The 13,701-nt window shown below is 36.0% G+C and overlaps 1 protein-coding gene across 3 annotated transcripts in view; it reads left to right on the top strand.

Moving 5' to 3' along the window:
- Nucleotides 1-13,701, top strand: part of RPRD1A (regulation of nuclear pre-mRNA domain containing 1A) — a 39,507-nt gene that overhangs the window by 12,592 nt on the left and 13,214 nt on the right. For 2 of the 3 annotated variants that reach the window (XM_070421004.1, XM_070421002.1), the window contains exons 3-6: nucleotides 2,283-2,389; nucleotides 3,076-3,173; nucleotides 6,278-6,404; nucleotides 6,534-6,709. In XM_070421004.1, the coding sequence (XP_070277105.1) occupies nucleotides 2,283-2,389; nucleotides 3,076-3,173; nucleotides 6,278-6,404; nucleotides 6,534-6,709 (508 nt within the window). Of the gene's footprint in view, nucleotides 1-2,282; nucleotides 2,390-3,075; nucleotides 3,174-6,277; nucleotides 6,405-6,533; nucleotides 6,710-8,414; nucleotides 8,497-13,701 lie in introns of those variants that run through there. The other variant, XM_070421005.1, reaches the window with a different exon arrangement.

The following is a 13,701-nucleotide window of genomic DNA, read 5'->3' as shown; positions in this document are numbered from 1 at the left end:
CTCAGTTCTTTAGATTTCTCCCCATTCCAATTACCATAATGTCATTTCTGTACAATTTCAGTAGCCTCCACTATTGTTTAATCCTTTCAGAAACTGTAGTCAGAGTTGCAGAGCTGATCATAACACTCCCTTGCCTTGGAGTCATTCTCATTTATACTGGAAATCAATTATAATGTCCTGAGCAAGACTTAAGATGTTTCTTTAGCTTTGACGGGGTGTCCCAGTTGGTCAGGGCACGTACAAGAATCAACCAGTGAATGCATAAATACGTAAGTGGAACAACAAACTGATGTTTCTCTTTCTCTCTGTCCCTCCTTCCTCTCTCTCTCTCTCTCTCTCTCTGTTTCTCTCTCTCTCTTTCTCTCTCTCTCTGTCTCTCTGTCTCTTTCTCTTTCTTCCTCTCTTCACATCTTCTACTCTCTCTAAAATTAGTAAATAAAAAAGTAAAAGCAAAAAAAAAGAAGATATTCCTTCATGGCCCTGTCTACCTCTTCAGACTCTTCTCTTTCACTCCTTCCACACTCATACTCTATAGTCTACAGTTTAAGCTAACCAAACCTCTTTTATTTCTTGCTGCCTTAGGGCTTTTATATATTATATCTCCCTAGAATTCAGTAAAATATTTATGGACTGCCTACATGTGCTAGGTCCAAAGGATACAATAGTGAACAAGACAAAATTGTCTTCTAGTGGAGCTTACATTTCAGTGGATGACACAGGTAATAACTAGATAGACAAGTGAATATATATTATAATGTCAAAAGATAAGTACTATGAAGAAACATAAAGCAGGGAAGGAACTAGAGATACATGACGTTGCTCAGTTATATCATGAGATAAAATATGACTATCTTAGGGAGGTGGCATTTCAACAGAGACTAAAGGAAAGGATGCAATGAGCACCATGTGATTTTAGAAGAGAAGGATTCTAAGAGAGAATACTTGACAGAAACATTGAGACAGCTGTGTGCTGGGCATTTTTGAGGATCAGCAGCAAGGGGATTTTTGTTGTTAATCCTCACCTGAGGATATATTTTTTTAAGAAATATATTTTTATTGATTTCCGAGAGGGAGAGGGAGAGAAACATCAATACGAGAGAATCATTGATTGGCTGCCTCCTGCATGCCCCCTACTGGGGATCGAGCCCACAACCTGGGCATGTGCCCTTGACTGGAACTGAACCTGGGATCCTTCAGTCTGCAGGCTGACACCAACTGAGCCAAACTGGCTAAGGCCCGAGGATATTTTTCCCATTGATTTTTAGAGAGAGTGGAAAGGAGGGGGAGAGACAGAGAAACATTGATGTGAGAGAGACACATCGATTGGTTGCCTCTTGCTCATGTCCCAACTGGGGTTGGGAATCGAGCCTGCAACTGAGTTACATGCCCTTGACCTGAATCAAACCCACAGCCCTTAGTCCTCAGGCTGACGCTCTAACCACTGAGAAACCAGCAAGTCAAGCAAGGAGATTTGTAGAAGATATTTAGGGAATGTAGACTAAGAGGTAGACAGGAAGCAGAATATGTCCACCTGGTAGCACAGAATAAGGATTTTAAGTTTATTCTTGGTATGATTGACAGTTCTTAGAAAATTAGTGTAATCTGATTCACATTGGTAGAGAATAGTGAGAATAAAGTCTGGGAGATCAATGAGAAGATTTAAATCTGGGACAGAGATAATAGTGGTTCAGCCTACATTGGTAGTGATGAAGGCAGTAGGAAGTCCCTGGGAGTAAGTCTGTTTCCCATTTCCCTGTGTATCCAGTCTTCAGATCTTAAAGTAAATATCACTTCCTCAGGTATCCTTCCTGATCTCTCTAGAATTGGGCCAGGTCTCTGTTATGCCTCTCTTTAACACCTTGTTCTCTTTTGTGGCATTTATAAAAAGAGCTGCCATAAAGCTCCTTTGTATTGCCTACGTCAAAGGTAGTGCTTTGATTAATAAATATTTGTTGAATAAATTTCAAAATCACCCATTAGACATCTTCTTTAGCCTCATGTTTAGCACCCATTAGGTTAGGGGCATCTTCTTTGTAAACCCCTAGTAGCTGGTATTAACACATTTGCATTTTTTGTTTGTTTGTTTAATAATATGTCTACAAACTCTTTAAGGGAAGCAAAAAGTATGTCTGTTTGGCTCACTGCACCCCTGAACATAATGGTGCTTAGTAAACATTTTGGAGCTCTTTTCAGGGAATGAGTGTCTGATTGTATTTAAAATCGCCCTTATCTTTTCAATAGCACTATGCTTTTTACTGTTAATATTTTTATTTTTTCTTTAGTGAAACTGATGAAAGTTGTAAGAGGCACCTTGGAAGAGTGCTTTCTATTTGGGAAGAAAGATCTGTTTATGAAAATGATGTATTAGAACAACTTAAGCAAGCTCTGTGTAAGTATATAATCTTTTATCATGATCTCTTCATTAAAATGTATTTTTTGTTTGTGTGTTTTTGTTTTATTTTTTATTTATTTATTTTTGGGGGGGGGCATAAGGATTTATGATTCCTCTACCCTCTTAATGAATTTTTCTTTCTATCAATATGAAATGTTCTTTCTTTCCTTCTTGATGGATTTCACCTTGAATTCTATTTTGCTTGATATGGATAGTGCTACTTACTTTCTATTTCTTAGCATTTGCTTAGAAAATGCCTCCCTCTCCCCCCTCGCCCTCCCATAAATGTATTTTTTTTTATATCTTCTGATTGATTTCAGAGAAGGAAGGGAGGGAGAGAGAAACATTAATGATGAGAGAATCATTGAGCGGCTGCCTCCTGCATGTCCCACATTGGGGATTGAGTCCACAAACCCAGGCATGTGCTCTGACCAGGAATTGAACTGTGACCTGCTGGTTCATAGGTTGACGCTCAACCACTGAACCACCGATTGGGCAAAATGTATTCTTTCATTAAGCCTTGGTTGAGTAGCTCAGTTGATTAGATCATCATCCCGATATGCCAACATTGTGGGTACAGTCCCCGGTTAGGGCCCATACAAGAATCAACCAGTGGATGCATAAATAATAACAATAACAAAAATGTATTCTTTCATTAAAACTTAAGTTTTCTTTCAATTCAGATGGTGATAAGAAGTCTGGGAAACGAACTTATGAACAGATAACAGTGGATGAAAATGAAAACTGTTCCTCTCTGGGATCTCCAGGTGAACCACCACAGGTAGTTTTTCTCTGTTAAGGGAGTTACTTCATGTAGCCACCAACCTTTATTAATTTCAGTGTTTCACTTTTATAAATTGATTTTTATTATAGTTCTGGGCACAAGAAAGAAGCTACATGAATACCTTATATTTCTGATTAACATTTGTTAAGTTTAATATAATATATTGCACAGTGTATATTAGGGCAATCATATTTTGTTTAGAAAGGATTTCTGATTGCTTAGTATGATGAGGTCTGGTAAGATACATACTACTTAAACAGTTTCCTTTTAAATAAATAAATAAATAAAATATTATATAAGACTATTTGTTGTATCACTTAAGTACACTAAGCATTTCATTCCTAGAGATAACACTACCCTTTTAAGTATTGTTGCTTTTAAATATGTAAAAACCAGTGTTAGAAGAACAAGTTCTGTGTGACTATACTAGGAATGTGTAGTTTCTTGATAAGATAAATTGGATTAGAATCATTAACTTAATATTCCATGTCCTCCCAGGTTGATATAGTATAGCATTCCTTAACCATTAGATGATTCCAGAAAGACATTTTTAACTATTATGTGGGCATTGAGTCTTAAAGCTTCCTCCTTCTATGTTTCAAACATATAGGAGGGACAGATAAAATTTAAAAGGAGAAAATGAAGACATAGCCATACTCTTAAAACAAGGTAAATATCATGGTGGGCTAGAAATGGTACAGAAACATAACTCTGTGTGAGCTAGGGTCTGATTTCTGCTGAGCTGTGATCTGGAAGCCAACATGGGTTGCCAGAAATTAATATCCTAGAGGGTATCAAGAAACACAGTGCTTTGTGGGAGTTGGAGGACTGGACCCAAACTCTGCATAAAACCAGAGGCTGGTAGAGCTCTTTCCTCATGACAGGAGCTTGAAAGAAAGGTATGGTTGGTTCCTTCCTAGAAGTGTGCGTTTATATCAGTTAGTACTAGGGAGGCAGAAAGAATCCAACCAAGGTGCTCAACTAGGGCCTGAGCCAAACTACCTATTGATGCAGTGACAGGAATGCTGAAGCCAGTGTGGTCACCAAAGGATGAGAGCTAGAAAAGTAATAAGAACATAACATTTGAAACAGACAAATACTAAGGTTTATATTTCCATTTGGTAATAAGACAGAGAATCACTTTAAGGGCTTTATTATGATATTATGAACAGTTTATCTGAATTCTAGAGAGAGGGTCTGACCCTCTCCTACAATCCCTGATGAAAGAGTAACCTCAGTTGTATTTCCTTAGGAGTATCTTTGAGTAACCATCTGCTTCTCTAGTGCTTGTATAAATATTGTTGCTTTTAGTTTTTTGTTTTTTATTTTGTTGCTTTTTGTTTTATATTGACCACTTTCAGATTATAGTTATACTGCTTAATTCTCAGTTAAAACCACTGAGAATTAAGCAGTGTAACTAATCTGATAAAATGGTGACTACTAGCTTTGTAGTCACCATTTTATTTATCTCATTCTTTATAAGAATGACTAAAATTTTTCTTTGTATGATCCAGCTGAACTCATTTCATTCTCCTCTATTAGAAAGTCCTTGGCTAGTGTTGTTTCAGACAACTTTGCTTTATTATCTGATCCTTGACTCAGCATTGGGAATTTAGAGTTAACTTGTGGGAATGTGAAGATGTGATAGAATAAGTTGTAGTTAAAGCATGCATGTGTTGTCAAAACCATGAAGCCAGGCTTCTTGGAACTCCAGAAAATTTTAGAACTCTCTAAGGCTGATAAAAAATTACACACACACCCAGGGGTGGGCAAAACTAGGTTTATAGTTGTTCATATGGAAAATAATACACTAATTAATAAATAATAATACAAGAATAAACAGAACAAACTGTGTTTGGCATACTCATAACTATAAACCTACTTTTGCTCACCCTGTATATATTAGTGTGTATACATATGAATTGGGGCACCATGAGAAATAAGCTTCCTGGTAATTGTCATTGCTCTTAAGCTGACTTTCATTGAAGGGATATATCTTATAATGAAAATTTTTTTTAAATATTGGGATTTGAAACTTAGTAATGAATTAAAAGTATACTTATTTCTTATTGGGTTCCATTCATTCTTATGCTGTTTAATCATTTGCTGTGTACTAGAATGCCAGTGATAGCTTTTCTATAAGGGAATAACTTAAAGAAAAATCAGTAATCTGTCGGTGTCATCTTAATATATACACAGAATTGGTAACTTTTCATATTTTTCAAGTATGAGTATAATTAGTGTCCCAGGATCTAGTTTTAGAGATTAAGAAAAGAAAAGAGGTAGGATGGGATGAAGACTAGTAAAAAGAAAATGTAGTCATTTTTCTTTGGAATCACTATAGAATTGTGAAATCACCAGCAAAGATTTCCCTTCCCTCCTAATTATAGGTGGTATATGAAACAATGCAACTAAAATTTCTAATAAAATAATTACTGGTTAAGCATTATATAAGTACTAGTCATCAGATAAGTGGAACTTTGTAATATTTTAATGATCTTCTTAACAAACTATAAAATAATTGAAGGCACCATATTTAAGCATATTCCAAAACTACATTTTTCCTATGCTTTAATTGTATCATTTAGAAATGGAGCGTGGGAGACTCTTCTGTGTTGTGATAGGTGATTTGTAGCCCCCTCCCCCAGTATATATTTTCATATTGCAAAATTCTATTCAAGGATAATGATAATATAATGACTATATCATACATAAAATTGTCCAGGTTTAAGTTGTAGTCTGCATTCCCTTTTACCATTGTGTGTGTTTGGGATATAAATCAACCACATCAATTTAATAGTCAGATAATTATTTTTACACTATCTGTCTCTACCACTGAAGTATGAGTTTCTCATGGCCAAGGGCCACATCTCAGTTATATGTTTCCAATTTATGTATTTCCTGTAACTAGTATAGCTTTTTTTCTTAATATATAAAAGAAATGGAGTGTCTTCTAGAGCAATTGATATTTGAAACTTTGAATTAGTAAGTAGCTCATAAGGATTAAATGTGAAATAAAAATTTTTAAAAATATGAAATGTCATATTTTGTATTTGTTTAAGCTTCCTTTATTTTGGTTCTAAAGTTGTATAACTTTTTAGACTCTAGATCTCGTTAGAGCATTACAAGATCTAGAAAATGCTGCTACAGGTGACGCAGCAGTTCATCAGAGGATAGCTTCTTTGCCTGTTGAAGTCCAAGAAGTATCCCTACTAGATAAAATAACAGGTAAGATGTCCTAAATGTGATCTGAATTTTGGAGGGAGTTTGGGTGAGGGAATATTATATGACATTGTGTTTTTTGTTGTTGTTGTTGTTTGTTTTTGCAATAATTTTGTTATTCTGTGCTTTTCTTAGATAAAGAATCTGGAGAAAGGCTTTCTAAAATGGTAGAGGATGCTTGTATGTTGCTGGCAGATTACAATGGCAGATTGGCGGCTGAAATAGATGATAGGAAACAACTTACTCGAATGTTAGCAGATTTTCTTCGTTGTCAAAAGGAAGCCCTTGCAGAGAAAGAGCATAAATTGGAAGTGCGTAACCTTTTCCTTCTTTAGTGTTTATTTCATTAATTTCTTTTTTTGGTAGTAATTTATATCTTGATGTTCCTGTACATTTTTTTAAATAGACCTTTTTTAGACAGTGGCCCAGGTAAGTTACTACTTGCATTAATGGTTTCTTTCTACTTGGATCAAATCAACCTGCCTAAGTAAATTTAGAGATTTGAATTAGCAGAATTGGTTGCATTGAAGACATATTCCTATGAGATTCCAGTTATAGTAATTTACCTTATGAGTTAAAATCCTTATTTTCAAGAATAAAAATAATGGGAAAATAGCAATTATTACACAGTCTAGTATCAAATACAGTAAATTATGTTTGGAAATATTTAATTCCTGTTCTGAATACATGAAACCTTTGGGTATACAAAAGGTTTAAATAAAAAGACTTTGGGGCATAGAATTTGTTGTGGATGTGCTAGTTCCCATTCTCTGTTCCCGAACAATTCATCAGTTTTGCTCAGGAAGGTAATCTTTAAGTTATGCCTTTGTTTTATGCCTGATCCTGATGCATAACATATTCCCACCCACTCCTAGCTCATACATACCCTTTAAATTGAGTGAGAATTGACACTGTTGATGGAGGTGCAGCAGTTAATGTGAGAGTTCCTTTGATCAGAATAGCAATGGTCAGAAGTGGATGGGCCAGATTTGGTTTTATTTAAAAGATTCTTTCATTTGACTAGCGCTTGTTTAAGTTGCATACTGCTCTAGTAATTTCTTATTCTAATAATACATAAGAGACTTTCTAATTTATCTGGGTCCCTCTATTTAGAGATTGCTCTCTGCATATTTGTAGTAAGTTATGATGTCGCTTCTATTAAGTTGCTTTTCTTCATTAGTGTTTAGTCGTCCTCCCCTCCTCTCAGGGTCAAGAGCATATAATTCAAGCATTTCTATAGTGTTTAGTTCTTGTTTCAGCAAACTCTATTTGTGCCATAGATGGTTGCCATTTCTACCTGTGAGAGCATCTGCTTGATGAAAAACCAGCAGTAGAGCTCTTACCGTATGTCTTAGCTCTTAATTTAGCATTACCCCTTTTCAGTTTGTTTCTCCTCTGCTCACATACAGGGTGGGCAAAAGTAGGTTTATAGTTGTGAGTATAAGAAACACAGTTTATTCTTTTCTTTTTTAATTGAATTTATTGTGGTGACATGTAATAAGATTATATAGGTTTCAAGTGTGCAGTTCTATAACACATCATCTGTATATTGTATTGTGTTCACCAACCCCAAGTCAAGTCTCCTTCCATCTCCATGTAGTCCCCTCTTCACCCTCTTCTACCTCCCCCCACACTTCTTTCCCTCTGGTAATTGCCATGCTGTTGTCTACCCAGAGTTTATTCTTGTATTATTTATTTTTGTGTTATTTTCCATATGAATAACTGTAAACCTACTTTTGCCTCACCTTGTATATACTCTCAGAACATAGTTGTTGACACCATGCTCTCTCTACCTTTAGAGAAGTTGTCCAGTTCTCCATAGAAAGTAAAAGAATTGGTTTAAAAGATACTTTTGATAGTTAACTTACTAGTTTTTGATCTTGTAATGGAACTTCAATCTTAAACATATTGTTACTTGTTTTATTGTTAGCAGAATTAAGGGTAAGTAATGTCATACATTTTTGTCTTTAGTCTTTTGGTATGGTTTCTTTAACTTCTGTTGAGCTTTTGTTGCAGGTATTGGACATGGCGTATCTTCTAAAGGTCTCATCATCATTAGCATATTCTTCCTGCTAAAAATAAATATCAAACTCCAAAGCCTGTATTGTCTCATGTTTTTAAAAATTGACAAGACTGAAACTTTGTTATTCTACTTTATATTGCTTTCTCACTTAAGTTGCTTATTTATCACTGGTTAGAAAAATATAATTTATGTTTTAGATGTAAATGTAGAAAATAGAACAGATTCTACTCCCCTACCCCCACCCCATATTCTTAGTATGTGATGAGGCTGATGCTAATAACAATAACATTTACCATGTATATCAGGTACTATTCTAAGCACTTCACATATGTCACCTCATTTAATCCTATATATCAGGAAGTATTATTATCCCCATTTTACAGGTAAGAAAACTTAGGCACAAGGACATTAAATAATTTGCCCATGTCACAAGGAGGTAGTGAATTATTTAGAACCAGGGAATCAGTTTCCAAAAAGACATATTTGTTTTTAATTTTTACTTAAAGAAATTAAAGATTAAAACAAAACCTAAGTCCCATCTCTGCAACTGTTCTTGCTTCCTCCTTCCTCAGAGGTAATCACTCTCTTAAAATAAAGTCTTCTAGGAGCTCTTTTTGAGTGTTTTTTTCATCATGACAATTTTCTATTATAAAGAAATGACCTAAATGATTTTAAACATTTTTTACATGTAAGGAAATATTTAGGTTTCTAATAAACTAGGAGGTTATTCCACAGAACTTTTTGTAAATTGTCATTTCCTTTGTCATAAGATAGAAAAATATTGAGATATTTGGACATTTTTTGTGCTAAGTAGGTAGCATCACTTTAAAGTTGAGACTAAGAGGACAAGATTTATAATTACCAAATCAGCTGTGATATCATCAAATAGTTTTAATTTCTCATCCATTTTTGAACATCAGCTGTGATTAACCAGGCATTGATGTGTCATTAAATGCTCTTTTTTATTTTAATGAGACGTAAATGTAAAAGTTCAGGAATTGGCTATATCATATTTCTTAAGGAGGCCATTATTAAAGCAGTAGAGGCCTGATGCATGAAATTCATGCAAGAGTAGGCCTTCCTTCCCCCGTCTGCCAGCACTGGCTTCCCTCTGGTACCCGGGACCCGGGCTTTCCTCTGGCACTGCACCTGGGACCTGGGCTTCCCTCCAGCCTGAGCTTCGTCTGGAAGGACGTCCGGTCTTATTAGCATATTACGCTTTTATTATAGGTTTGTTATGAATGAAAACACGAAGTTTTTTAACTTTGGAAATGATGAATTATTTTTTCGACTTATGGCTAAATTTAGCCAATTAAGTAGATAACTTAAAATAGACTTGATTTATATTTATAAAATATTTCATAGATTGCTATGGGAATCATTTCACCATTTAGAAGTTGAATTTATTGCATGAACTGTTAGTCACTTGTTATTTTGGGAGGCATTTATGGATAAGGACCTTATAATGATATTTTGACTTATATTTCTGGAGAGGAGGCAATATGGAAATCAGAAATTCTTCCATATTAAATGAGAGAATTTTTTTTGCTCAATTTTAAGTATTTTTTCATGATATACAGATAATCCTCGGGTTACGTTGGACGTAGTTTCATGGATACGTCACCATCTCCCATCTATACTAATAATAGAGGAATATGCAAATTGTCCGGGATGCCATCACAGTAACAGTAATGACTAAATAGCAGGCAGCCTGTGGCAACAAGGCCAGCAGCGGGGTTAGTGAGGGACAACCAAACCATTGAACAGCAGGCTGTGTGGGGCGACCAGGCCGGCAGAGGGGGCAGTTAGGGGTGATCAGGTCGGCAGAGGGGGCAGTTAGGGGTGACCAGGCCATCGGGGGTGGCAGTTAGGGGCAATCAGGTTGGCAGGCAGAGGTGATTAGGGGTGAACAGGCAGTTAGGCAGGTGAGCAGTTAGGAGCCAGCAGTCCCGGACTGTGAGAGGGATGTCCAACTGCCAATTTGGGCCTAAACCGGCAGTCCGACATCCATGAGGGGTCCTGGATTGGAAAGGGTGCAGGCTGGGCTGAGGGACTCTCCCCCCTCCCCCATGCATGAATTTCGTGCACCGGGCTTCTATTTTTAAAAAGTTCCATCATTTCGATGTATTTGTATATGTGCTTTATGTTTTTTATTTATTTGGCACAAGTGAAGGTCAGGAATTGTTATCTTTCTTTTAAATTTTTTTCACTTCATTACTGCTGTCTATGTGCTCCATGTGAGTGATGTAGGTGCTTATATAGCTGGGTTCCGACTTACAGTGAAAATCACGTTACGTTGTGCCGTACGATCGGATCTCCAGTGTAACCCAAGGACCTACTGTAGTTGAAACTGGTTTTATAAAATTCCTATGTACCTCATAGTACATTGATAAGGAAACCTTTGGAGCAGCAGTCACCAACCGGTGGTCTGAGGACCACTGGTGGTCCGTGAGGTCTGAAAGTTTAAATTGACTAGTTTAAATTAGTTTAAATTGCTCAGCTTCTGCAGGAAATTGGAAATCACAATTTGATGGCTCTTACAAGGAAAAATCAGAAATAGTTCCGTGTTCTGGAAGTAAGGATAGGAAAGCTATCAGAGAGGACAGAGTTTATCTTTTGCAATCTTGCATCAGTATATTCAGATTCAAGTCATTTAAAAAATGAGGCATAGTATTTATTGTATGATGTTGTTTGTTTAGTTTCTCATGGTGTTGGATTATGTCCATTGAGTTGCTTTTATTAGTTTGTGCATTATATGTAGTACATAGAGAACATCCAGGTGCTGCTGGCAGTTTGTATAGTTGTTCAAGAATATTTGCAGGATTTCTTTCTCATAAGTAGAATAGAATAGCTAGGTCAAAGGGCATGTATATCTTTAGGTGTTGATAGTGTACTCAACCCCTCCAAAAGTTATGCTTTTTTAAGTTCCTTGCAGTATGAGTGCATCATTCCCAATACAACCATGCCCTCTCTGAATTTCAGTGATCTTTTAAATTTTTGTATATCTGATATCTTAAAAATTACTTTTTGTTCATTGTTTCCTCATCATGCCATTTCTGTTATACTTACTTCCTATATATATACATGGGAATGTAGTCCCTCTTCTATTGGTACATTTGTCTTACCTTTAATTATACAGTAGATTTTTGTTTGTATTACTTTTTGGCATTTGTGTTATAATTTTAATCAGGATGTGTATAAATTTTTCTTTCCATTTATGTTATATGTATATTTGCCTACATGCTAAATATTTTAAAAGACAGTATTTACTGAATAGACATTTTTTTAAAAAATATATTTTATTGATTTTTTACAGAGAGGAAGGGAGAGAGATAGAGAGTTAGAAACATCGATGAGAGAGAAACATCGATCAGCTGCCTCCTGCACATCTCCTACTGGGGATGTGCCCGCAACCCAGGTACATGCCCTTGACCGGAATCGAACCTGGGACCTTTCAGTCCGCAGGCCGACGCTCTATCCACTGAGCAAAACCGGTTTCGGCTGAATAGACATTTTTTATGAAATTATTTTTCAGTTAACAGTTGACAGCTAAGTAGACTTAACTTGGCCTTTTCCCTGTTTTTGGAACTACTGTTTACTTTTGTTGTCTGCCCCTCTATCTTTATTTGCTATTTTCTTATATCACTTCATATTATTTTTTAAACAATTTCTTAGTGATTTCTTCCTCAGAACTTCAACTGTCCTTTAGTTTATTTTTTTTTCATGGATGCCATGTTCTTTGGAAGAATGTTTAGACCAAGTTAATGGCCTTTTAGGCTCTTCCATGTGAATAAGAGTTCATTTTTTGAATAATAAGAATTATATGTCATCGGGGGGGGGGGGGGCAATCAGGATTTTAGAGATGCTTAGATGGGGCATGGCCAAAAAAAAAGGTGGGGAACCACTGTGCTAGACAGTATTTTCCAGGTTTTTCAAGAGTGCTTGCTTTTATAAAACTTTTTGTTTTCTAAAACATTCAATTTTCATTTTTTTAAATGCTTAAAATAAATTTGTTTTACCTGAGACATTTGATGATTAGAAATTTCTGATATCAGACTCTTTTAATATAGGAAATAAGAATGTTTACTATATATAGCACATATATGCAAATTTTAAATGCAAATTTAAAAATCTATTGCTGAAGGTGTTCTCTGAATGTAGCTTTTTTTTTTTTTTTAATCCTCACCTGAGGATATTTTCCACTAGTTTTTTAGAGAGAGTGTAAGGGAGAGGGAAGGACAGAGAGACACGTCAATTGGCTGGCTCCCATACACGACCAGGGCCCGGGATGGAGCCTGCATCTGAGGCATGTGCCCTTGACCGGAATCAAGCCCTTGATCCTTCAGTCTATGGGCTGACTATCCACTGAGCCAAACCAGCTAGGGCTGCATGTAGCATGCATGCATATGCGTGTGTGTGTGTGTGTGTGTGTGTGTGTGTGTAATAATTTGATTTCAGAGAGGAAAGGAGACGGGGAGAGAAAGAAACATCAATGATGAGAGAGTATCATTGATCGGCTGACTTCTGCATGCCCCACACTGGGTATTGAGCCTGCAACCTGGCCATATGCCCTGACAGGGAATCAAACTGTGACCTCCTGGTTCATAGGTCAATGCTCAACCAATGAGCCTTGCCAGCTGGGCTCTCTCCAAACTCTTTATCAACATAAAACAATACATGATTATTACAGAAAACTTGGAAAATACCTGAAAAAGCAAAACAAAAGAAACACAAGTTTACATTAACCACTTAAAGCAATCATTAATATTTTGATGTATTTTGTTCCACTCTTGTTTTTTGTTTTATATAGTTATATATATTTCATCCTTTATTTTTTTTGAGGCTTTATTAACATTGTAGCTAGCCAGATTTTATTGTATCTTGTTTCCTTAATTTCAAACAGGAGTACAACTTTTAAAAAAGATGAGGTCTATTTCTCCACATTGGAATAAATAAGTTATACTTATTGGACCTATTGTCAGAACTAAGTCTATGTGACAAATTAGTGGGGAGATGTTTACTTTCAAGAATATAGGACGATATTTATTTAATAAAAGTCTTTATTGCCTCTAAGTCCAATTACTTCAGTATGCCATTATAATTTATTGGGGGAGTGGTAATATTGGTAACTATACCATGTAATTAATTTATCTGCTCATCATTTTTAAACAAAGTTAGATTTCAGAGGAAGGGAGAGGGTGAGGGAGATAGAAACATCAATGAGAGAATCATTGATTGGCTGCCTCCTCCACACCCTCTACTAGGGATCAAGCCTGCAAC

This window comes from Myotis yumanensis, unplaced genomic scaffold, assembly GCF_028538775.1.
Source record: "Myotis yumanensis isolate MYYU_CA2020_CCGP unplaced genomic scaffold, mMyoYum1.0.hap1 SCAF_7, whole genome shotgun sequence".
NCBI classification, from domain to species: Eukaryota; Metazoa; Chordata; class Mammalia; order Chiroptera; family Vespertilionidae; genus Myotis; species Myotis yumanensis.
This window is presented reverse-complemented; position numbering and strand designations above follow the sequence as displayed.